At 42.3% G+C, this 26555-nt stretch overlaps 1 protein-coding gene across 2 annotated transcripts in view; it reads right to left on the reverse strand.

The window, feature by feature from the left end:
• The window catches only part of ADAMTS2 (ADAM metallopeptidase with thrombospondin type 1 motif 2), a 260988-nt gene that overhangs the window by 18363 nt on the left and 216070 nt on the right, over positions 1–26555 (reverse strand). For both annotated transcript variants that reach the window (XM_037397227.1, XM_037397228.1), the window contains 9 exons: positions 20288–20444; positions 19381–19486; positions 17583–17726; positions 15570–15702; positions 14001–14114; positions 6927–7072; positions 5325–5500; positions 1157–1290; positions 244–367 (listed from right to left, as the gene is read on the reverse strand). In XM_037397227.1, the coding sequence (XP_037253124.1) occupies positions 244–367; positions 1157–1290; positions 5325–5500; positions 6927–7072; positions 14001–14114; positions 15570–15702; positions 17583–17726; positions 19381–19486; positions 20288–20444 (1234 nt within the window). The remainder of the gene's footprint in view (positions 1–243; positions 368–1156; positions 1291–5324; positions 5501–6926; positions 7073–14000; positions 14115–15569; positions 15703–17582; positions 17727–19380; positions 19487–20287; positions 20445–26555) is intronic.

Genomic DNA, 26555 nt, shown 5'->3' on the forward strand with positions numbered 1-26555 from the left:
TCTCCAACATGGAGCACTGAAGCCCTCCTCTATGCATGCACAGTACCTGATACCAGCAGACTTAACTGACCACTGGACAAAAGTCTTATTTTCAAATTCTAGACACATCTTAAAGTCCAGAGAGTTTATTGGAATTAGTGATGCTGTAAATGATTTGTGATTGCTCTGATACTTTCCATCAAACAAGAGATCAAACAAAAATACCTTGAATGCCCTGGGACAAAACACACTGAGTGCACCAACCTTGTTTCTTTGGCACCCTTGAAAATGTTCCTTTCACCACTTTGCAGTGGGAATTATCTCCTCCACAAACACCACACTTATCTTCCTGCTTCGTGGACCCTATGACCCTGTCACACCCAACTTTCTGTGCACAAAAGAGAAAAAAAAAATCATTCTCATTTATCCATACTTTCATTCAAATGAGCCTTCACTTCAGATATCAAAACCCAGACTTCCGCTTCAGCAAAGTACAAATTGTAGTATTTTCCTGGAAGATAAACATCTAAAGGGTTTATAATACTTCCCATTCCTATAATAGCTGTCAATCAGGTGATTATATATTATGCTTATCAGTGGTCCTCTTACTGAAGGAAAGCAGCACGGTTAAGGAAAAGCTCTTAAGCCTCAGTTTATCTTAAAGCAGATGCTGAAATTCCAGGAGAATCCAGGCATCTATATGAGGATAAGCACCTCCACCAGTGCTAGTTCCATTGAAAGATGACCTGCGGCAGATCCCAACTTAGAGAAACTGCCATTGATTTTTCAAAAATAGCTTGATCAAATACTGAGAGAATGCACGTCAGCCATATCTTAACACCACTTTCCTTGAAAGCTGCTGCATGTTCCTAGTTCACCGTACATTCCACCCCGACTAAACCTCAGCAGGAAAAGCTTTCATTGAAAGCTAATCGTAATAGTTCATCTTAAAATACTGCATTAAATACTACTTGTGTAGGTAGGCACTGTTGGAATTGAGTCACATGCAATGTGATGGCAACTGTGAATATCACACATAATATTGTGACAATAATCCTAATGAAATCTCCTTATTGCCCAAAGTGTTATTATACTTAGTCATTCTTGGAAACACTCAAGGTACCATTTAAATTGTTTTCACAATACTAAGCTCTGAAACAAGCCATCAGAAGCTTACCAAGCAGTCTCCCCGCACACAGATGCTGTAAGCGTCTTTGTAGGAGCAGCGGGTCCCATCGTGTACCATCCTTTTCATATACACCACGTCCCCTGTTTCCTTTGATTCACAATACAGGTGGCACCTTTCCTTAGCTGAAAAATGAAATTACCCAAATTGTATGTGTTCAGCTCTGACAGTTTAGTTACTGACTTTGTGAACAGCATTTTCAATAGCGCTGGCTCTCTCTTCTTCCTTGCATACATCACAGAACGCAATACGGTACCCACATAAATGATCGATGCTTATCCCCTTTCAAAGGCTATGTGATCACTGGGAAACTACTGAATCATAAAGCATCCATATGTCATCATTAGGAGACAGTCTTAAAAATAACAGATCATTTACTTTGCTGGGGGGGCCTCTATTTAATCCTGTGTCAGATGATGCAATCTGGCAGAGGTTTCTGCATGCTACGTGACTACCTGCGAGAGATGCAGGTGCCCGCATCAGTTTCTCCTGCACTGCACTTAAATCTGAGAAAAGCAAAAGTCATTTTGCCATTCAAAGCAGCTGCTCAGCACCGAGTGAATCTGGCACCCAAAATGTCTTCAGAGGCAGCTGGGCCATATCGTTTCCTCCTAAACACAAAGTTAATTCTCCCTCATTGTTGTGCTTGTTAGTTGAAAACATTAAACAAGGTAAGATGTCAAAGAGATTTGGAAAAAAAATAAAATATTGCTAACACATGCACAACCAGCCAGACAAGTATACCTCTTTCTCCTAATCTGTTCCAAAGACCTAAGAACAAAAAATAAAGCTGAAATGACTAGTCAGTGGCTGAATAAAGTTGTATTCCGACAGTGTATTTCATTTTACCCATCTCTCTGGCTGTCCCCAGCCCCGTAATGGGATTCACTATGCTTTCCTTGGCAGTGAAGAGTAGATGGACTTTCTGTTAGATGAAAAAAAATAAAGATTCTGCTATTTTAATGTGATTAAAAGTTGGGACACTTTTCCCACCCTTTAAAACAACAACGACCTTTCTGCTATAGCAGTTCAATTAAAATAAATCTTCACAGGCCCTTTGCGTTCTTCCGCTGTGCAGTTCCATGGCCTCTGCCCTCTTTTAATAAAGTCCTTGTTATTGCTGTTGGTGTCCTCATGGCCACCGGGTATTGGTACATCAGAGACCTTTGTTACTGCTCCTGAACAGCACAGAGATGTCAGGCTAAAAACGTAGGGTCTAGACTATTAAAACAGGTACTTTTTTAGTGCAGATTCTTAACAGGGGACTATTAAGATCACAATAATTGCAGACCTGATGTGTTTGCATACATTAGAAATATTTAGCCATGCACAAGACATAGTCATGTATGCACACACCCCCTGGGTATGTACCCACACCCACCCCACACATACCGTACATTCACTACACGCGATGAAATGAAAATACCAGAAGGTCTGACTGGGTGCCAACATCTCTGTACAAGGGCTTTATTTTAGAGAGGGTTCTTTTCCCATTGGTCCATGGGAACAGTAAATGTGCAAGTGCCGTTAAATTGGACCCTGTTAATTGCAAAGAATTATTTTCTTTCTATTCACTGGTGTTGGGCATGGTAGAGGTGCAGGAGCATGGACGTGACCATGTGCCTGTCTGTTCCCTGCTCCCCATGTGTTTCCTTCTCATTTAGCTGAGGCTGGGAGCTAACAGCCAATGTCTCTATAGTGTCCTGGCAGATGCATGGCACAGGGGGATGTGAGCCAAGCAGAGGCTGCGAAATGGGATGCTCAGGGGGCCTGGAACAAGAGACAGGCCATGGCACGAGGTGGCACGAGGGCGCTCAAGCACACACTGGGGTGTACCCCAGCTTGGTGGCTTTTCTCTGGCCACAGGATGAGATGCTCCTCTCTGTCCCCATCACATGCACAATGTGTCAGACACGTCCAGCTGAGCTGTGTGTGAAGTATATGGATTTAATGTCACTTTTGAGCCACAACTGTATTATCTTCACAAAGTATGTCACTGATATGCCTTATCTTTACAAAAGGGATTCTAAAATACATTAGAGTTCAAGCATAAGCCACCCTCCAGCCTTGTTCTCACACAAAAGCTGTTCCCTCTAATAACCTTGCACAGGTAAATGTAATTCTAAAGGTGGCTGCAGTCATACCATAGTTATATGGGAAACCAGCAGTGCCCAGTGAGCAGTGCTCAGACATCAGTGAGCTGGTTTCTCACCCAGAAGCCACTGAATTTAATAGAAAAACATCTGATTAGTTTCAGTGGTTTTTGCAGCAGACTGCTCCAAAGGCTAAAGCAGAAGCAAAGGTCCTGCGGGCCACAGCGTTCGTCCCCTCTCCCTCTGCCAGCAAAGCTATTTCATGAAATTAAGCTGTGAGGCTGCATCTGCACATCTGAAAATCCCAGACTGCACAAGATGGCATGAAAAGAATGAGGGAACCCTGCAAACTGTTTGAGAAGAAAGTCAGGCAAATTAATTACAAGGGATTTGCTGTTAACTCCTGGCAGAGCATCCTTTCACCGGAATGCGGAATGGTTCACCCAAAGTGACCCTCTCCCTCCCAGAGATGGGTGTCCGGCTGAGGACAGCCCAGGTGCCCAGTACTGGCCCCTTGCCAGGCCAACCCTGCCCTGAAGGATACATCATTCAAATGAAGTGACCAGGTCTAAAGCTAGCGAGCAGCCCTCACCACTTGTCAAACAAGTCGAGAATCATTGCCCTCCGCCTTTTTGTTTGGTCAAACCTCTTCTCAGCATGTTTTCAATACAACTTGGCAATAGCACGGCAACAGCCGTCGTGGCCCCAGTCAGCCAGCTGACAGTTAAGCAGAGGCATTAATGGGAAAAGGAACATTTTTATTCTAAGAGGTGACCTCTGCTGAGATGCCAGAACATCAGACTGATCATGCTGGTTCAGATTCAGCACCGATCCAACCCAACACCTGCCTCCGACAGCACCAGCAGTGTTTGCAGGAAGACGTAAGAACAAACCCGATACTTTTCTCAGAATATTCTCCAAGTTCCTCATAAACTGCAGCTTGGGGACTTCCTAAGTCATGGCTGGAACTTGGGTTTAATAGCTTTTACTGGATTACGGGACTTTCAAGAACCTCTCTAAATAATCTTTAAAACTTTCTGGCCTCTGCAATTTCCTGCAGCAATGAATTCCAGTTTAATTATCTATGTGTGGAAAAGTACTTCCTCTTATTTGTTTTAAATCTGCCACCTGATAATTTTGTTTGATGTTCTGAGGCTTGTGTTATGAGAAACTGGATAATCATTCCATGTTCAGTCTCTCCATGCCAGTCACAATTCTGTAACTCTATCTTTTTAATGTAAATCATCGCTTTTGGAGAGTGAAAATCCAAGGTTATCTAAACTCTCCTCATTCAGAAGCCATTGCTTATGTTTGCTTTGTTTGGGCTTTTCAACCATGGGTTTATTAGCCACGGGGCAGCAGTGAGATGGGCACAATCTGAAAGCTGCATTGGCAGAGTATTTAAAACGCAGGCACACCGTGCAGGTACACGGAGGCAGATCGGTATTTTCCATTCCGCTCTTGACAGTCACCAAATTGATGTTTTCCTAAAGCTATCCCCAGCTGCCACACCTCTCCCTGCAGAGCCCACCTTGTGTACAGAGCCGTCCACATGTACACACTTACCACTTTTTATCCCCATATCCATTACTGGCATTTTTCAACACCAAACTTCATTTGCCACATACAGTCACTTCGTGTCACAAGGTCCTTCTGCAGCAATCACAGTGGGCCTTCTTATTTTAATTAGTTGGAGTAATTTTGTATCCCAAGCAGATTTTGTTACCTCATTCGCTCCCTTCCCCTGCTCACTGCCATGCATGCTCAGCAGCATCCATGCTCCCAGCACCCATCCTTGTGGAACACCCACCCCTATGCAAGCCCATTCCCTCTTATCTCATGATAATTTAAGAGCAGTTACAGGGGAACAGGGTCCAAAGCTTTTTGAAAATCCAAGTACATTATATGAATTGGATCACTCATACACTGATACTCACTGATCCCTCCAAACAACTCATAACAGATCTGTGAGGTATGATTTTCCTAGAAGTTTTACCCCTCCTTATATCATTTTTATTCATGTTTGCAACTGCTTTTACTTTTCACAGGAAAAAGGGACCACTCACCATCAACATGTTCATAGGGGAGCCAGTGGTGTTTCATGTTCTGGTACTCAAAATAAGGATCCCACTGCCGGCACTGCTCCTCTCTGAAATCTTCAAAGTCCTTGGGGCAGTCCTGAGTGTTGCACAGCTGGAACTCGTAGCTCGGCCCCACGCATGTGCGGCCTCCGTTGGCAGGACTGTGGAGGGGAGAGACACTCGTGGTTAGTTTTGCCATTAATGCATGAATCAAGCGTCTATCAAATCCTCTGAGGAGTAATTTAATTCCCAGTCATGTCACTAGGCACTTGATGAAGCCAGTCACGTATTTCTGATACGGAAAATCTGTATTACTTTTAAAAACTTGCTGTCACTATTTATCTCTTCAAAAGCAATTTCTGCAAGTAGAGCCTCAAACCACTTGATAAAGGCAAGAAAAGCCATTTTCTCGGTGCAGCCCAGGAAAGGAAAGCACAACCTGCTGAAGAGACCCATTCACATTCCCCCCTAAGCCAGCAGCAAACTCAGAAGCAGCCCAGCTCAGTGCAGCATCCCCTGGCAGACATGCCTCAGATCGCTGTCGGATCCGGCAACACTGAGCTCAGGAGTTATAGCTGGGTCTGCACCCTCTTCCAGGAAACAGAGAAAATATTTTCAGTAGTACATTAGGCTTTTCCTACATGAAAATAGATTTTACAACTAAAACTTTGCCCACAGTTAAAAAGGTCACTTTCATGTTGCCATTGTAACACAGGCTAAAACAAGAACTAGTAAATTTTTTGTTAACAGAACAAGTTCCATTAGAAAATGCTGCTTCATAAAACTTGGTGGTTTTTTGTTTTTTTAACCACTGATTCTATAATTTTTAACACTAGAAATTAAATCACTTTATCAGCACAAACCGAGAAAGTTAAAAATATTCTGTCTGGTAAAGTCATTTAATTCTGACAATTGTTCCTGTTCTCACTGTTAGGATCTTGACATTTGATGATATCACAATAAGACAGCAATACTTACACATTTCATATCGTTTGTACGTACCAATCTATATCAAATACATTATACTTGCAATGCCATTGAAATTAAGTCATTCTACATTATCTAGTTACTGAAGCAAAACAATTCAATATTACTAAAATTAACTTTGGGGAAGGTTCTGATCTCTGGAGCTTTGTTCCAACTTGGAAGGAAAAGAGTTCGAAAATATTTCAAGACCTTCTTGTTGAAATATCCTAAAAGGTGGATTCAACAAATATTCTATAAAGCTATATGCTTTAAAAAAAAAAAAATCCAGCAAATCATTGCCATTATTTCATACGCACATAATAAAACAAGACATATATAGGGCTCTAAACTTTTACTTATGCTTTATGCAGTAGTGTAATAGCATTTTCAAGATCCTTGTAGCTGCATAACCAGCTTAATGGATGGATAAACTGAGAAATAAAGATGATTCATGACTTGTGAAGGGCCAAAAGTAGAATTTCTGACAACATATGCTATAGGTCAGATTTAACAAGCACCGCTCAACATCCATTACTGCATTATTGCACTAGTAATTTAGCAAGGATTCTCACCATTCATTTGCTCCACATCAGAAAAACATATGGGTGTATGTTGACTTACTGCGGGTTGTCACACTGCCGTGTCCTGTACTTCACCCCAGTGCCACAGGTGCGAGAACAAGAGCCAAACTTACTCCATGCCCCCCAGTGTCCATCCTGCTTCAGGATGTCCGGTGTTAGCCAGATGCAGTGACCTTTAAAGCAATGCTAAAAGAGAAAATTAGATGTCAAAATGATTAGATGATTAAATTACATCATATGAGAAGCTGTGGTACAACAGATTTCATTTTAGGCACAAATTCCGGATATCTTTTTGCCTCTCCAGCAGAAAGTAGTGAGACTCAGTGTTAGATCGTGCCCATGATCCCAAGCTCACTCAGATTTTATAAACTTATGCATGTTAGGTATGCACATATACACTTGCAGAATGCAAGCCTACCAAACTTGTTAAACTGCTCTCAGCATTAACGTTCCTTCATCACGTGTCAGCAGCGGTGATTTTAACACAACAAATACGGATTAATTTAAGGGCAATGGCAGAATCATGGAGGCTAAAGGTGCAATTCTGCCTTTGCCATGGCATGCAGCCACTTCAGGCATCCCTGTGAGCGCTCCTGCTGCAGCACTGTCCTCCCCAGCAGCTCCGAACTCAGCATACGCACTCCTGCAATAAATGTGATCAACGAAGTGGCGTGAAATTAAAGGCAGCCCACATTTTAGACGTTAGCGCTGTTAAATAAAGAACTCTTTCAGTTTCCCTGGAGATCTCATAGTAAACCTGACCAAAATATGAGGAAGTGTTCATTAGAGAGCAGCCCTGGACAGTTCCATTTCTGCGCAATTAATCACGCCCTACACAAGGCTTTCTCTTTTCTTTTACCTGATTTTTAATACAGTCATTCTTCAGAGATTGAAACACATAATTTCCTACATTCCCCAGACCTATAAGGTATTTACACATTTCTGTAAGAGCCTTCATAGCTTCAGTACTGACACTCCCTACTGTCTCCTCTCGTTAAAGAAACCTGCCAATGCCTTTCCACCAGATTCTTCAGTCCCTAATCAAGGCATTCTTTCTTAGCTGAAGTCAGGATGAATTCTTCTCAAGGATCACAGATTCTGGCCCTTTCTCATACTATTTCTCCTTTCATAAAAGTCTACTGATGAAGTGTGGGTGCTGGAAAATATTTCCAGCCCAAGAAATGCCTTTGCATTAGACTGTTGCAGTTTGTCTGCGTTAACGGTTACTGTCGGGATAAGAGCTCTGGCTCAGGCACACAGATGGCTATAACAACAAGTGCAATCAGTCACTTACTTTCCTTAACATTCAAGTCAACAACAACATTTTACACAGCTTAACAAGCCCTGGAACGCAGGAATTTGGCAGGCAGCACAAGCCAAGCATATGGCTAAATGCATGCTGCCAGCAAAAACAAAATCAGAAGATATATAACAGGAGAGCGTTCTTAAGCATAGAGCGATTAGTGATCTGGAAGACAAATTTAAAAGTGATGGATAATCATTAATAATGCTGAATTTAAAGAGAGCATCATTAGTAAAATGGTGACAAGACACAGCTTACTGATTTGCTAATCTGCTCAATGACTGGCTCTTTATTCATGTAATTTATTTTGGTGCTGATTTGGTTGGACAAGGAGTAGAAAAGAGTAGAAATTAAGCTTCAGCTATTTATTCTTTCTCATGACTTCAAATATTCGAAGTCAAAACCTACGAAATAGATGAGTTAGCACAAAGCCAGTTATACCAGTCCTGCTCTGGAGCTGTAACAAGCAGATTTTTCTTAGCGTTTGACAGAACCAGAGATAATTCAGCAAAGCATGAGAGAAATGCAAAATGCTAATATGTCCTTTACTTTCTCTGGTTTTGAAGCTCAGCGCTGTACCCTTCAGGGACTGTTTACTTATGGCTTTAGAGAGGTTTGTTTGAATGAACAGTTTGAGTCATCGGGCTCTGTGTAGCAATGGGACCATTCAGAGATGCAGGGGAAGCTGGCAACACATCAGCTTGTCAATACAAATTTCAGCTGGTCTTGGAAGCAGATGAGATATGACAGCTCCTGATCTGTGCTTGCTTATACATCCTTTTATCAGGGTTCTGCATCCCTCAGGTGTAAGTTCCACAGCAATCTCTGAATCTGTTTCAAGAGCCACGTAGCATATGTTCATTATGCAATGATCCAGGATCCAGTGCTTGGACTCCGCAGAGGAGAGGGAGGGACATGTGATGTTGTGTTTTCCAGTCTCTTTTCCCTGTTTTAGGCAGTAACAGGGGGATTTGGGTTTGCACCAACCAGTAACAAACCACCTGTTTGATACTATGACTGGTCACTGGACTGGAAGGCAAACATGGAAAAGTGTTATTGACTTCTCTGCGTAAAGGAAAGAGCAGCACTGACTTACTGGAGGAGCTGGTCATACGCCGATTGTCGGGAAGCTGAGGCAGAGCTATCAGGAGACAAGCATTTGTGTAAAATGAGTCATCCCCAGCTCTGCCTTTTTGTTTGTAGATTAAAAGAAAGGAGCCTACATAAAACAAAATGATTCACAACGAAGTCCTACTCTGTGCAGACCCATGCAAGAAAATGTGTGAGAAGGTAAAACCAGAGATGGAGCACTCTCCGGTGTAATAAAGGAAGCCAGAGCCAGCCCTTCCTATTGCTACTACATTAACTACATAATGAGGTGGAAAAGAGCCAGTTCCAACCACTATTGCCTTCATAAACAAGGGGGTTCATTTAAAGAGAGAAGCATATTAAAACAATTATTCTTTTTTAAATAAGAAAAAAAACACCCGTGGGTAAATGCAAATTGTTTTCTTAGTGGAAGACAAGATGACTTCTTGCAGTCTCGCCTATTTTTCTGGCAAACAGGACAGTCCAAAACAAGTGCAATTTCCAGGAGAGGAAACTTAAATCTCTTGCAGTAAAACATTCCACTGCTGTTTTCAGCAGTTCTTTGAAACAACTGCTCTGCATGCCAAAAAAACAGCTAGTGTTCCTGTGGGCTTAACGCATCTGCAAGTTAATTTTTCAAGAAAAGACTTGCAGATCTTCCATGGGTATCTCTACCTATTTTGTATCGGGCAGCAACTGGCAACTCCCCTATCTCCTCACTTGGCACCCCAGTTATCTACCAGGTAACCCCTTGTACTGCATCACGGCTGGTGGCCCTCAGCTCTCCCCGCTCTCCAGAGATCCTGTCAGGAGAAGGTTACTTATTTATTTGTATTTCCCATCACTTGCAGGCTGGCCTGCTCCGCTCCATCTGTTTAAGAATAATTAGTTGCAAGAGATAAACTGAAAGCTCCAACTCTGAAGTCTACCCTGAGCCAGTAAAAGTTTCTTCAGTGGAGAATCAAGTATTCTCACTGTTTCTGTGGTGACTAACACAGCATACACTTACCCATCTGTCTCTGAGAGAAGCTGAGGTCAGCTTTCTCAGTGGGAAATTATCTGGATTGCTTTGAGTACACTTTACTGTTTTCAGAAACCTTTCTTCTTGGTCCATTTTTCTTCTCAATAATATCTATTTATTTCAATATTTGATCATTCCCTTCCTTTCCTGACAGACTAAAAAATCATTCCAAGTTTGACTCAGATCATCTCATTAGCATGGTGCAAGCAAAGAGCAGACCTGCCAGGTTTGTGCTGGATCCTTGGCACATAAACCAAATCCAAGAGTAACATCAGCTTGGTTGGCAGGGGCAGGTACCAGGCTCATGCCTCTCTCCAAGAAAAAAATCAAAGGAGACTCAGGTGGTGCAAACCTTTGTGCTAGTCACTGCAGCAAGCAGACGGACTTGAGCATGAGATCTTGCATGAATGGCTTCACGCTTTATTTCTATCCTGTGGAGAGCAGTTAGCTACTTCAGCCAATATAAATGTCTCCCCAGAAGAGTAATAGTTTAAAAAAATGGGACAACAAAAACTAGCGATACGTTTCTGAAGGCTGCCTGGGCTTCAGAAGCTGGAGCCTAACAGTGGAGCTGACAGAACTGTATACAAGTAAATAAATTATCAGCTGAAAGCATATGTTTTCTCTTAATCCACAGAATGCTACGCAGGGTTAAGCTTTGCACAGTTCTGCCTCATCTGCATGGTTCACTATAGCAATTTATGGAGTGTCTTTGACTTCACATCAAGACTCCAACCCTCCATGTGCTTAACTTCACACACCGGAGTTATTTCATGGAAGTTAATGTGACCATTCAGTCACAAAAGTAATTGCAAGTTGCTGCATCATTGAAGCATCAAAAAATTGACAGGATCTTCCTGCTTGCTACTGAAAACTCAATCTAGCTTTAAAATATTCAGGCTGGGAGCAATACAAAATATTCTCTTTCCTTTAGGTTTCTATCAAAACAACAGTTTTCTTCTCTAGCTGGGAAGCTCCAAGAGAATATTTTATTTTTCTATCCCTAAACTCAGCAAATGATCAGTTTGCTGCCAACTAACATAATGGTTGTTCAATGGCTCCATTTGCACAAGGAGACTTATTAAAAAGTTTTTGAAACGGCAGAACCTCACTCTTCTGGAAACTTGTTTCAAATAACCACAGGCACAGAAAAGCTTACATACATTTACATATATTTACTTAAATATACATCTATACATGTGTATACATACACACATACAGACAGCATTAGAAAGTCTGATCTTCCTTCCCGTTCTAAGGGTCAGAGCCTCGGTCCGAGGCGCAGCCTGAGTGTGCAGAGACACGGCCCGTGGCAGCGTGCTTGCTGTGCCATGGGTCTTGCGTCTCCCATAGGTGTCCTTGCCCCTTGATGACAGCGAGGGAGGAGGCAGCTGGGCTAGATTCTCCTCAGCAGCATCTGCTCAGTTTGGGAGAGTGAGGGGACCCATTACCAGCTATCCGAACACCAGGCTTAGGTGAGAACGTCTATGCACCATACGCCGTGTCGGCCTCCCGAACATCGCTTTCATTTCTGGCACGCGGTCCCCTCAGCTGCTGCCACGCCAGGATGTTTCTGTGACACATCAGCAGTGTTGTGATTGGTTTGAGCTTAAAATAGGCCCTGGGAATTAGTGGTATGAAATCATGAAAACTGCAAGTCTCTAAAGAGAGAAACAAATGGATCTTTTTGAATCGGCATCTTCGATTGCTTATGTTTCTGTTCTTTTCTTTTCTGGCATTATTCCAAAGAAAATAGTGGATTAAGTTTGAAGTTATTTTCCTCTTCTTCATGTGCTGATGAGGTATCATGGGAGATGTATCTTAAAGAGGCTGCCACACTGCAACCGATCCCAGCTTTGGGCAACAGACGCATTTTACAGTCCCCATCCTTTCAGGTAAGAGCCTCTGGTATTGTCCAAATCGATGAAGGGAGCGAACAGAGGAAGGCCAGATCAAAGGCAGGGATGAAAAGGAAAGGAACAGATGGAAAAACACTGATCTGATGTGCCTGTATTAAAAATACCAACAACTAATAAACACGCTGGTCAAATGCTGAGCTCAGACATACAAAGTCAGCTGTATAACCTTCATAACTCGTGCTATTTGAAAGGAAATGTTTAGCTCAGACTGCTGAGCCTTATCTAACAAAATAGTTTTCATTTTCTATCATTTTCTCAGGTTCTCCTGGAAGGCTACAGTAAGTTTATTTATCAAAAACTGGGACAAGGCTACTCCTCGGGAATAAAACAGTCATAGTCCTATCATCTACTGAAACTTCAGAATGTGCACGTACTGTCTTGCATCTCCACTGAACTAAAAAGCCTGGCTGTCTGCACAGTTTGCTGAAGCCTTGGATCCCAAGTTCCAGTCCAGAGAAAATTTTTACAGCTGAGTTGCATAACATCCTGACAAACTGTTTATAATGGAAGCACTGACAGATCCTTAACTGTATGCTTACAAGTTCTTTGTTTCTTCTCATTTCTGTTCAAATACTAATATGAATGAATGGCTTGAGGAAGAGGGTGATGCAACAAAATGGAATATAAAGGTATTCTTCTGGAGGTTTCACAAATATTTTTAAGGCAAAAATCAAGATATAGAACAGCAAATCCAAACAAAATCTCTAAGACGCTGGATTCTAATTTAATTATTTTTTTTAAAAAACAAGAAGTAAAGCTGCTACAACAGCAATAATCTAAAGAAGGGAAAACCAGAAGGGAGTTGTTTATATAGAGCATGACTTGCTAGGGAATTAGATTTAGCATTACATTACGTTTTCATAAAAAAAGACATTGTCAAAACAGAACAGCAGCTGCTAATACGGTTCATTTTAATCGCATAATGATGTCATCCACTGGGTTTTACAAAAGATCTTGCCAAGTAGCGACATCTTTCCTCTCCCCCTCAGTCACTGCATCCAAAGCCCAGGGAAGCCAGACTTTTTCAGCAGACTTCAAGGACTTGGAGTTCAGATCCACTATGAGCCACAGGTGTGACATCCACAGAAGGATAACTGAGACGTGGAGCAGGTCCAGCATGGTGGCTGAGGGTCGAGCTGTCTGAACCATTGCCACCTCACACCTTCCCTCCACAGTTCCTCAGGCTTCCCTTGACTCTCATCAAGCCAGCAAATCCACCTCCACAAATCTGCCCTTCTCTCCTCAAAGTCCTGCTGCGCTGGCATGTTGGCTCTCCATCCCACATCCATCCTTTCCCTCAGGGCAGCCACAGCAGCCTTAGCTTGGCTGTCACCTCTGGGACCACACTGCTCTCTGCACCTCCCGCACTGAGGAGGCCAGTCAGCTTCACTACCAGCATCACCGACACAAACACAACCCCCACCCTTCCCAACCTCACAAAAGTCACAGGTGAGTGGAAATTTCCCATTTTGGTTCTGCCACAAAGACTTGTGAAGAAGCACAGAGCAATCTGCAGCTACTTCCATGACCTCCTGAGACAGGGTTTGATGGTCACACAGCTGCCATGCAGGACACGCCAGCCCTGGCCCATGCCTCCTCCCATCACGCTGCTCAACAGCATTACTTGCATGCACGAGTTCGCCCCACACCTCAGCAGACTTCAGGTCCTCAGGATAGGTTCTTCGCTTGTTCCCCTTGATTTTAAGGGGAACATCCCCAGCTGCACAGAAACACGTGTGAACTACGTTGAGCGTGCCAGGTACACGCAGCACCCACACTCACCTTTCCTGGTGCACACATGGTCCCGTCCAGCGGAGGCCCTTTCTTTGTTTTGCAGAAGTAGGGGTTCTCGGGGTGGCTACACCACAGCTGTTTGCAGGGATCAAACGTACGGAACTGAAACACAAGAAAAATCAGAATGGACATCGCATTGAGAGCGCTCCCTCTGGAAACTGCAATAGAAGCTGCAGCATGGTGGGGGTTTCCCTTTCCTAGTTGTAAAATGCCAGCTGTCATCACTGATTCCTGAGAAACACTCTGGTGTCTGTGGATTGAGCATATCTGAGCTTTCATACAGAATCATCAGTGACTCTGAAGTGAGATGCCACCTGCATTCGATGGAACAAAGTTGGGCAAAAATGGTTTTACACTAGTGACCAAAGGCAGACTGGGCATTGGGGAAATCAGTTCCCCCAGACAGTAAGACACACACTGCCTTTTCTCACAGCTTCTCCAAATCCTGTTGCTTCATTTGGCAAACAAAACAAAAAATCATGGGAGAAGGAAACGAGCTGCTCAGACTGTATGTAGCTCAGCTGTTGCAATCACCTCTTTAGGAGGATGGAAATTTGAGTTCGGGGTCCTGATTCAATGAATAAATTGGCATTTTACCTACAATAGAAGAGCTTGTATAGGAGAAGATGAGAACCACCCACCACACAATACACTAAAACATGATGTCTGGACATGCTTTTGGGTATTCTGAACAAAGAAGAACAGAAAGTCTCTGTCCCCAGGCTCTGGAGAATGGCTGTAAGAAAAGACCCTCCTTGGCTGGGACATTCTTCCAAGGCAGCATCAGTGGGAATTGTGTCAAGACACATACCACAGCTGATACTTAAAGGTTCTCATCCATTATGCAGAGACACCACTTGGCATACATATTCCCGCAGATGGGAATGAAAAGCAGAAGTGTTATGTGTTAGCAGCTGCCACAACCAGCTGAAAACACCTTCTTTCCATTTAATATTTTGTCCTACTTGAGGAGCTGGAGGAGGGAGGCACAGCCCTGCTGCAGAAGACTCTGCTTTCGGAGGCCAATCCACTGAGAATTGGCTAATCTTGCCTTGCTTCACATTTAGATTTTGTCTCTTGTTTTCCTGGTACAAGAAAGTCCACAATGTCATCAAAAGTCCTTGCGAGTTGCTCTGCTTGCTGCCACACTTATTTTCTCATGCTAGGCATCAAAATGCATCACACTTTCCATAAAATTGGATCATAAAAACATACTGCCCTTTGTTAGCACAACAAGATGTGCCACCAAATCCACCTCTTTCACATCTGGCTGGCAGTTTTGTAGCAGAATAACTATCTGCCAGCAAGAGGAGGCTCAATAATGCAGCAAGTTTGTTTGCTTGAAGTCTACAACTATTTATGAAACTACAGAATTATTTCTGTAACTCCAGTTTAAAGAAAAAAGACAGAGATACTTCAGTTGTTGTTCCTTGCTTACAGCTCAGTGGGCACGTCTTTCCTTGTGGGCTTCACTACACTGTCCTCATTAAGGACATTTCAGAGACACTTACAACACTCCTGGATGAGAAAGAGCAGAAGCCAAACTTAAGTACTCACAGCTGTGCACATCATGTACCCCAAACCAAAATCAAAACGGCACTGCTCATTCATGGAGTAGTGAATTCCTGGCAGCTGTGGAAGGGAAGGCCAGTCGTGTTCGAAGGGATCATCACGCAGACAATCATAGGAACTGCAACAGGCAAAAATTACAGTAACAGATGGGGCTATGAGACTTGCACAGTGTTTGTGGTTTCATTGCCTTTTTGTTCCAAACAAAACAGAACCTACGATTTCTCAGATGCTGGTCGTGAAGAGCAGCTAATATTGCAATTAAGCTCAAATTAACTTTATCATGTCGTATCCAACTTTAATGGATTCTATATTTTTTTTCTGAAGCCCTTCCATTGTAATTTCCATTTAGCTTGCAGGTAAATTCCTGTCAGTCTCCAGGGTCCTTATGTGAAAGGAATCAAAGGAAGAATCCACATGAGACCAAGAAGAAAAGAAAGTTTAATTAATTTTCCATTTGTGAAATTTCTTGCTGCCTGCAACTGTCTTTCAAGTGAAGTTTTAGAAGCAGAGGCCAGGGCAACCATCTGAGATTACCACTAAGCTTGCAGTTTTCCTGTGTCCTTACTGAGAAACAGCAGTGCATTTACAAACATGTACTTTCCTGCCTGCTTTAAATGCTCAAGTTTGTTCCCTCTCTGTGTTTCTCCTGACAACTCTCAGCTCCATCCATACTTTGTACAAAGTTTCCTTCCTGCGATGAGTATGGGAGTTTCTCCTCTCCTTCTTCTAAGTTGTGAGGACATAACGTACTGGAATCACACCTGAGTCACGTGGAGGACAGAGGGTTGATGTTAATAGCACTGAATGGTTAACACAGCGTAATCAGTGGTTAATTCACAAGACCAACATGGCTGACTATCTCCAAAATGTCTCTGAGTTATTTAAAAGACATGAGGACACCATACACCAGTCTATTCTTGCAACCATTTAGGTTGCCTTGAAGATACCAATAGCTGAAAGCAGAATTTTGGTTAGATCTACTTCAAAGCAAACCATTATTCTGCTTTGTTATAAGATATTTAAAAATAGCTGTATTTAAAAGAATGTAAAGCAGCCCTCTGCACCAGATGATTTTTATTTAATGGCTAAAGGTCTGAAGGATCTTGCTAATTGAAACAGTCATGTTTCCCTCACAATGTTTTTATTCCTTATTGCCTTGCCTAAGATCTCTAAGATAATAAAAATACTGACAAAAAAGACTGACTCATGTTTACTTCATGTATTTGGCTGCATTTTTTCCTACTCATTTTCAGGTTTTGCTAGGTATCTTAGTAGTTTCCCCATATTTTTCCATATGGGGACTTGGTCATAAACAGCAGAGTTTGTCAGGGAACTCCAGCACGGGTCTAGTACCCAAAGTGTCAGGTTCAAAGAGAATGCAAGGAGCATGGATGGAGATGTATTCAATAGCATTTAGGGTACTTAAGGGAAAAGTAACAACTGAAGGATTAATTCTAGCACCACACTTTTTCTTTAGATATCTATTGAAGTCAAGAAAAGCCCTGAGCACTTAAAGGCCAGGGTTTCCTCTTTAGGCAGCACCATCTTATCATTGACAGGCAGCATAAGCAACAAATGGCCCTTGAAACCAAATTTGCTATCTGCAAGATAGATGTGAGACTGCTGGGTAGCAGAACACTCCTCCAGCTAGAGGTTACGTTAGGGAGGGAGGGAAGTGAGCAATAAGATTCATAATAGTGTCTTCTCATAAGCCCTGAGAGGACAGCATATATACTATCAGTGTTCAGAAAATGAAGAGATGTAAATGAAAGGAGAACAATTTAAAATGGACTGAGCTCAAACTAATTGAGAACTTGCATTATAATTTACAATTGATGGGAAGGCATCTCATTCCCAATAGGGTGGGTGGGATTCTTCGTTTGCTTTATTCAACCCCATTTCAGTAATTAACAAAAGGATAAAGCACAAACGCTAGATGCAGAATTGTTCCTACATGCTTCCTAATCAAAGAAAAGAGGCTGCTTAACAGCTACTCACTGGAGATACCGATTCAGCTCTTGCTGGCTGCAACGAGACCAGTGGAAGCGATGAAACGCAGCTTGCACGAGGGGCGCCATGATGCTCCCCAGGCGGACTTCATCCCCACATCTGTTCCCTTGGCCGTCGTGCTCCATGCCTAAACTGCCCCGCACAGGAGAAAGCCAGCACAGTTACATCGCAGGTGTACCCTGAGTGCCCAAGGGCTTGTACCTCCCAAATGTCATCAGCAGTTGACCGCAACAAGCTTCTTAAGTCCCACGACCCTTGTCCACACGAGCAAAGCCATGAGAAATAAGACAGGGTGAGGCTGAAGCTAAAGAGCTAGTCTGTAGTAGTTCCCACGTAGAAGCATTGACCCTTGAGAGCAGTTTCACATGATTAGCTTAATCCACTTTCAAAATAGACTAAAAATGCCTTCTTTGGACTTCTGTGCACATCCGCATTTGTGAATTACTATGGCTAAACAGATCCATTTCTGGATTAAGGATCTAGTCCACTCTCCAGGAGTATTAACAGAAAATCATTCATTCTCCAATCTGGAGCTATTCAGGAGCTTATCTAACTTCTAAAAAATCAACCTTAGCTGAATTTGAAGCGATTTACAATTGTAGCCAAGTCTTTTGCATAGAAAAAAAATGACACCACACTGAAAGCTAGTTCAGACCAGGTGCTGTTGTTGCCCAGTAGCAATCCTGCATTGTTTAAATGTGAAACAGCCTGGCAAGTGTTGGGTGCTTTCCAGAAAATTAACCCAGGTTACAGGTATTTTTAAATTTCTTTTTACTTTATTATGAATATGTTTTCTCCTTTCCTTTGTTAGGATCTTATATTGCATTTCTTTACAAGCACTGTTTGATTTACGTGGGCGATAGCTGTCCATAATTTAAACCAAATTAACAGATTGGGGCTGAATGTGATCTGAGGGATTACAAACATTCTTCAGTGGTATCTCTTTTAAGGCCGTGTATTCTTTTTAATCCTAATTCAAAAATTCTGGAATCAAATACCGTCTGGGTAACAATTCTATGTCCCTGTCTAATTAAGATATGTTTACAGTGATTTCAATAAACTTTGACACTTTTTTGTTTAAAGCCCTTAATAATTCTGATACAACAAAGAGAAAAGGGCCTGCAGGCTTTCTTAGGGAAAGCAGAATAGATGAGAACTGTTTGGAAAGAGCCTTTTGGGAACTGCTGTTCTACCAAAGAGAAAATGGGAAATCAGTGGGTGTTCCCTGCACACAGGCAAACTACAACACTCCAGGAGAAAGCAAAGCGCTGGCAACGGCTGCCGCCCGGTCATTGGTTCTAGTCACATCAATGAGTAAAAGGATTGTATTTTTTTATATGAGAGAGATAGAAGAATTGTAACCTCAGTGCTTGACACCTCGTTTCTATACAGTGTTGTGTCCTTTACCAGCAGTAACATATACAGATTATGTGCTTATTTAATATGGATTGTTTTCAAGAATCATATATTCCACTGACTCAATGAGTTCGTATTTCATCATTATGAGTACTTTACATTTCCATCAGGAGACTATAATACATCATTCAATCTACTCTCACAGCAGCCCTGGAAGATATTTTATTAGCTCTTTTTTCCATTTCAAAATACCAAAATATAAAGCTTACTTAAGATCATAAAGAAAGCTTTGAGAGAGCTGAGACCTAAAGCCAGAGCTAACCCTGAATATTGTTTCTTAACATAAGTTGCATCTTTCCAACGTCATTGGTGTTTGTCAGTCCCAAAGACGTTTTCAGATTAGACACAAGATATCCACGGTTCTACTCACACATGTCCAGTTTCATGAGCCACCACAAATGCAGATGAAAAACCATCTTCATGGTTGAGAGTGCAGCTTCGAACAGGATGACACATTCCAGTGACTGGAGCATAGCCTGTGAGAAATAGCAAGCGTTCCAGAAAACGGACAAGTATGGAAAGGCAATGTGGTGAGAAGCTCTGAGCAAACAGATGTCTTCTGTCGTGACACAAATATAGTTGAAGTGGTCCTCTCAAGAGACCTCTGCCCCGGACATTTAATAGTGTGCTCCCTCATCAATGAAACAGATGAAAACAGCCTGCTGAACAAATTAGAACTATATTCCTGGCTCACCAAGAAAACTGCTGTTACCTCTAGGACCATCCTACAATTGTCTTCTCTTAAGTGCATGAAGCACCAGGGGAAAAGGACACCTCATGCTGCTGTGCTGACAGCAGGTCTGGCCAGCCCAAAAGGCACGGGGCAGCTCTCAGATTTATCCTCTCCAGTGAACAAACCCAATCAGGCAGAGCCCTGAAAAAAGGAAAAAGTGGACAGCACTTGGCCCTGCTTGTTCCAGCCTTCTTCATAATGATATTTCTTGGCAATCCTGCTGGAACACGGCATCAACTTCAGAGACTCCTTAATTTACAAAACCTATTTTTTAATATTTGGGTGTTTTCAGGACTCTTTACATACACATCCCATTTTCTTGGCTTCATCAACAGCAAGGAAGTGATCCAATAAATAATCCCACCAGTAAGAAAGGATAAAACAATAAGTGAAGCAGTTACAACTGAAAATGGCCCTACGCAGAGCTCCTGGGGAAAGAAAATGTTGATGAAAAGTCAACAAAAGATACACAATTAAACTCTGCATGCCTTGCCTTGCTAAGCGACAAATACAAATGCAAAACAAAACCTGATCTGCATCTCACCTTGCATGCCAGATGGACCAAAATCCTGCCGCGTGAGGAAGATCGCGTGGTCGTGATACTCCGCGTGCCCAGTGTCAGGTTTCTGTTGCAAGTAGGCCCAGCGACACACGTTCTCCAGGCTTTGTGAAGGGTTCCCAATCTCTATCAGACTCATAGACTGCACATGTGCAGGAAGAAAAAGAAAAAGACAACAATAGCTGTTTATTCAAAGCTTTGGCAATTTTTTTCCAACTTGTTCAGGCACTTGACTAAACACCCCGTTTCCATTACAAGTTTGTTCTTAATAAAGAGACAATTACATTTCAGAGAAAAAAATTTACTGGTTCAAGTTCACAGTTAGATTAAATGTGGTTTCTTCATTTAATGAGGTCTAAGTTATACCAAAATAATTAAAAAAAAAGATGTAACAGAAGAAAAATAAAAATATGGACATCTTAATGACAAAACTGATATTGTATTGTGCTGAGTGTTATTATTTCTGTGCCACTCTGGCACCAGTTTGCACCATTGCTTCCAGTCTGGACATACAATTTCTGGATGGAGCCCACGCCCCTGTTGGAACTGCAGCAGCTCTTGGCTGGTGGAGACAAACCCAGCATGGGGACGGGTAATGCCTAATGGTCAAGGGAAGCAAATCACAACAGCAGCAGCCAGCCAGCACCCTGCCCTGCTTCATCAGCCACTTCTGACGTGAAACCGAGCTGTTAGGGCTGTTTTGTCAGCCCTTTGAACACTACTGGGTGCTCTGTAAAGGTAAAAACTAAGTGGACTTTTTTCAGCTGTACTTGAATCAGTACTTTCAGAAACGGACTTTCCCAATGACTGCCTTTTAAAGTGCATTCCCTTTATCCCATTCCCTATCTGAAGATCGTTCAGAATCTAGCCCACTGTGGTACACTGTTCTCCCCATAAACCGCACGTTACACTGGTGGTATGCCGACATGGCTTAGCTGACTCAAATGAGCTAACATTAGGTGCGATGCAAAGGACAATTCTCTTGAACAAGAAAGAGAAAGGTATTTTTAAATCCACTTACTAGATTTACCTCTTTTCAAAACAGTACTTAAGAATTCCCAGCTAATTCAACTTAATACTGCGCATTGCTAAGACTTAAGAAAGCTTATTGTATGTGGGATGCTATAAAATGTATGACTAATTGACCCATCCCAGGCCTTCCAGGATTTGTAAGAACTACATATGTAAACCCTGGCTTTTCATTTGCAAAAATTATATTTCCATGACAACACTGTAATCATAACACAAACCACTACAATTTACATGCTATACTGTACTGTAAGCATTTGTCATTCCAAAATACTTAATGTAGAGCAAAACCTAGCCTGGGCCAAAAATAAGAGAAGCAATATAGTTTGTGTTTAAATACAGATGTATTTGACGTGTCCTCTAATTGAGCGCATGATGAAGTACACAGAGTATTGACTACATGAAAAAGAAAATCCTCAAAGGGTTGTGAAAAAACAACTGGAATTGATAAAAAAGAAAAGAAGTCTGCCAAACTGAGGTCTAATTTTGGCAAAACTGGGATATTACAATCCTGCAAATGTTCAGAAAAACAAATTAATAAACCAAATAGAGGCACAGTTTGGATTCTGATACCACTGTGGAATAAAAAAGTTGTAACATAATCCCATGCTGGATCATACTGCTTCCAGCCATAATTCCCTTGGAAATAACTGTATTTAAATGGTGGGACAGTTGTGGTACCGTTATTGCATCTTCGTATATTTATAAGAACAGACTTAAACAAACTTTGAGTGACTATTACAGGGTAAAATCCTGGCTCTTCAAGCAAAAATCCTATTCAGTTAAATAAGGTTTTACTATTGTTGAGGTCATTAATAACATCCATCAGTGGTAAAACAAAAACAAACAAGCAAACAAACAAAAAACCAATCTACATCATCTCCATGTTGTTCTCATTTCTCCAAAGCTTCACAAAAGAAATCAATCCTTCAAGGACTTCTGTGAGAAATCTTACTGCAAGATTGAAAAAAGCAAAGAATGCTGTAAAATGAAGTTGAGAAATCTCAAGTCACGTGTATCATCTGCTAATAGTTCTTTGTCTCATAATGACCTCCTCCTGTACCTTCTACCAAATGAAAATCACTGCATTGTGTAAGATGCATTGATCAGAAAACAAACAAAAAAATACACACTATCAACATGTGTTTTATTTAAGGGTATCCAAATATTTTCAAAGAAATCTCTGCATGATCAGTAAACAAGCACAGAATATAAAAAAGTCATTATTTTCCAAATAACCACTGTTTTACAGCTTTCCTCTGTCATATATCACCTCTTCCCTTCCCACTAAACTGAAACCCTGCGGGTGGACTCCAGCACAGAAGTGAAAGATTAGTCTCTGAATGAACAATGCCGCAGCTTGCAGCACTTTTCTGATGAACAGCAAGTCTGCCAGACCAGCCTGCCGCAGCGCACCCAGCAGCTCCCACCGTCCGGGCATCCCATTGGCATCTGGCATGAGTCAACAACTGGTTTTACCATATACTTAAGTCAACTCCGAGAGCAAAACCACTGGTTTAGTCCAAGAGCATCTCAATGCTTATTTATCAAAACAGTGATTTCAGAGTTTGTCTTCAGGCAAATGGAAGGAGCACCAACTGGTTAATGTGGAGCATTGTGGGGTTTTTTGCCTCCAACACAATGGGGAAAATGAGGAAAATCCCTTTGGCATAAGAGGGGAAACTGAGAATGCACAAGTCTATAAAACATGTTTCAGCTGACGGCTTGACTTCTTTGCCAATGACACAATTTTAGCATCAGAAATGTGGCAAGTAAAATTGAGCCTTACTGCTCTTCTAAGTTGGGAAACAAGGCATCCAGTAGGAAGTAATTATTTTAAGCGTGTATGTGCTACAGATCTAAATAGCAAGTCGAGGTTCTGTGTCAGTGAGGAGTACTTCCACAGAGTAAGAGGAAAAACTCAGTCTACCTGCTGAGTACTAAAGTCCACTGAGCGCTCAAATCATCTGCCCGCTAATCCCTCATCTTCCTTCACTGTAACGTAGCAGCCTGAAAAGAGAAACCCACTTGATTCACAACAAATTTTGCCCTAAATTCCTACTTTTTGCAATTTGTCGAGGACTTCCGAATCAGAAAGGCTCCAACAGCACTAACAGTGAGTACTGCGTGGCCAGGGAACAGCCAGTCTAGGGTCCAAGTCAGCTTCACAATTGCTCTGGTTCAGACCACGGACCACATCAGCCACAGTCCTCTGCTGATAGTAGGCAGTGGGGTGCCCCGGGAAGGAAACTAGAGGAGTGCAAGTATAACGTAGTATTTTCCTCCAAATAGCTTCCAAGGCTCCAGTGGTCTTTAGATCAGAGATTTCCTGAGCCAGACATGTCTTTATATTGCATTTTTATTCCCTTTTCCAGCTGCCTCGCCTTCACAGATAAACACTGTCATCCTGCAAGGAAGGAGCTTAGGAAATCATGGGACCAGGCACAGCTTGTTATTAGACAGGGCAGATGTAATATGTTTTGTAAGGATGTTGTCCAAAAAATTTACTCTCATAGAGATATCAGATAACACTTGATATTATTTTCTGTTGGAAGTCAATGGGGAGCTTTCATCAGACTCAGAAAGGCCCAGCCCCTTACCGAATGGACGAAGCGAAAGGAGAAGGAGGAAAAGAGATGAACTGCGTACAGTAATACGGGCTGTAAGTAAAGGTAAAATCCCTCTTTGTCAGACCGCAAACAGAGAAAGTCTGGGGGCTAGCAGGCTGCATCTGGAGGTGTAGGTGTTACTGTCGGCCAGCAAAGGGCCCACACTGTCAGGAAGACACAGGTCCTGCAGCTGGCTGGGAGCTCAGACCTGGCTGGGAAGGACCTCTTTCCAAACAGGACAGCAGGCCTGTGGAGAGCATTACTCAGCTGATCAGCAGGAAAACTGCCAATGGAAAGAGAAACTTTCCTTCTCACAGCAAGAAAAGCAAAAAAATCCGTGGGCATTTCAGAGAACTGCTGATGGAAACAGATGGAGATGTCAGCCAAGAAGTGGGAAGGCCTCAGTTGGGAGAACATCCCCCAGGCGAGGAGACACCACACAGGGTTACGAGGACATTCTGCCCTAGAGAACCAGCTGAGATGCTTGCTCTCAGAAATGCAGCATCTACTAAAGCCTTTCCATTTTCTTCTTTTTTGATTCTGCCTTAATTTCTTCTCTACTCCCTTCCTTCTTAGATGGAAGCAGCAGAAAAAAACTGAACAAAAATAGAAGAAAACGGAGTTGCAACTACCATTTGTACAAAGCGGTTGAGCAGGGCAGTAAGAAATGGTTGAAAGTCGTTACTACATAGATCCAGAAGCCTCTGAGCCTTCTTTGCTACATGCCTTGTCTTTTGGGAAGTTATCTGTGTGATATTCACTTCTCTGTTACAAAGACCATCATTTATGAAGCTGACTGGAAGGTCCTTCAAATACTTGTGGAGGTTGTTTGGCAAGTAAGAAATATGCCGATTTTTTTTCTTTAACAATTTCAAAGCTACTTAGAAGAAAACTGCAAATTTAGTCTATATTCTACCCAAACTTTTCAAGAATGTTCACGTTGCCCATACATGTGAAAGACACACTGGTATCACACATAGAACAGCAGCTTTCCTTGACCGTTTTATTCATCTGCCATTTGGCTTAACTGGGTACAACTTCGCGATGGTGTTGATGAGCAAGTACTTGAATTAAGTAAGAAATTTAGGCTGGTCAGAAGCTTGCTGGAAAAGGACCTTTCCTAACTCATCCATTAGGTGGTGCTCCAAGAGTACCAACGGAGAAGGCTTTGCTGCTCTTCAGTAGCTCCAGAAGAAGGAGAAATGCGCTTAACTCGCTAGGCTTCAAACCATGGTAGCAAAAGTTGGACCATAGCAATGCGCATATTTGGGAAACAATCTAACATATGACTTTCCCTTCTTGAATGTGTAAAGTCTCTGCAAAACACACTGTTTACATTGCTCCTACTTGGCACTTCTACTGTTTATTGGATATTCGATTAGATCTTACATATTCTTCCCTCATCCTGAACAAGACAAGCAATAAATAAATAAATATAATTATTGAGTGACCATGGCAACCGAACTAACAAAAATAACTCATTCAGCACACTGTCATTTTGCATTCAAAGGATTTGTACAGCTTTCTTATGGCAGCAGTTTGTAAACATTTTTCAGTCTCTAATTCTGTATAAATGTAAGCAGATCAGGAATACAAAGTACTGTTTATCTATCAGCCAGCTCTACAGTCTTCAAGGTCCCAAAAAAACACACTGGGAAATTATAAGCTATGAGTCCAATACATAAATAAGCCAATTCAACAATTTACCCAGATAAAACCCAAAAGTGATAGTATCTCCTCTCATCTTTATCCCCACACTAGACATACGAAAACAGTGCAAAAATACGAACAGCAGCCAAAATGCTATGTAGTATGTAGGTTCTGGCCTTGCAACTTAGCCCGTGCAGAAATGGTTACTGGAGATGGCCAAAGGCTGGGGTCATCTACCAATGTCAGTGGAAGACTAAGACACTCAACTCACATTAGTGACCTTCTAGTACAAGAAGAGGATGGAGAAGGCTCAGGGGGATCTCGTCAAATTAGGAGGAGAATGAAGATGACTGAGCCAGAGTCTTCTCAGTGGTATCCAGAGAAAGGAAAAGAGGCAATGGGCACAAAATGAAAGATAAGAAATTCCATTTAAATGCAGGAGTGTTACTGTAGTTTTACCGTAAGAGTGGCCAAACATTGGGAAAGGTTGCCCAGAGAGGCTGTGGAGTCTCTGCCTTTGAGGACATTCAAAGGCCAGCTGGGCAAGGTCCCAAGCAACCTGCTCTAGGTGACCTAGCTTCGAGCAGGGAGGTTGGACTAGATGATGCCAGCCGTGCTTCCAAGCACAGCTATTCTATGGCCCTAATGTACAGCTAACATACTCCTTGCATTGCCAGGCACAACTACTCTCAGCCAGTCTTCATGTCTTCTCAGGACAAGCAGAGACAAGGGGAGCACCCATCCCTTTCCCTCCAGTCAGGGTCAACAGCAAAATGTTAAGGATGAACACCAGATTTAAGGGATAAACCCGACTTCTCCTTCCATCCCAGCTGTGTCACCTGTGCCACCCTCTGGGAAACAGAGAGAAAAACCTGGCTCAGACCAAACCACTGTTTTCCATCCTGGCTGAGCTGAGAACATCTCCCCTGCTTGCATCAAGCTTAGACATGAAAAGGTCAGATGGC

Source organism: Falco rusticolus, chromosome 8 (assembly GCF_015220075.1).
Source record: "Falco rusticolus isolate bFalRus1 chromosome 8, bFalRus1.pri, whole genome shotgun sequence".
In the NCBI taxonomy this organism is placed as follows: Eukaryota; Metazoa; Chordata; class Aves; order Falconiformes; family Falconidae; genus Falco; species Falco rusticolus.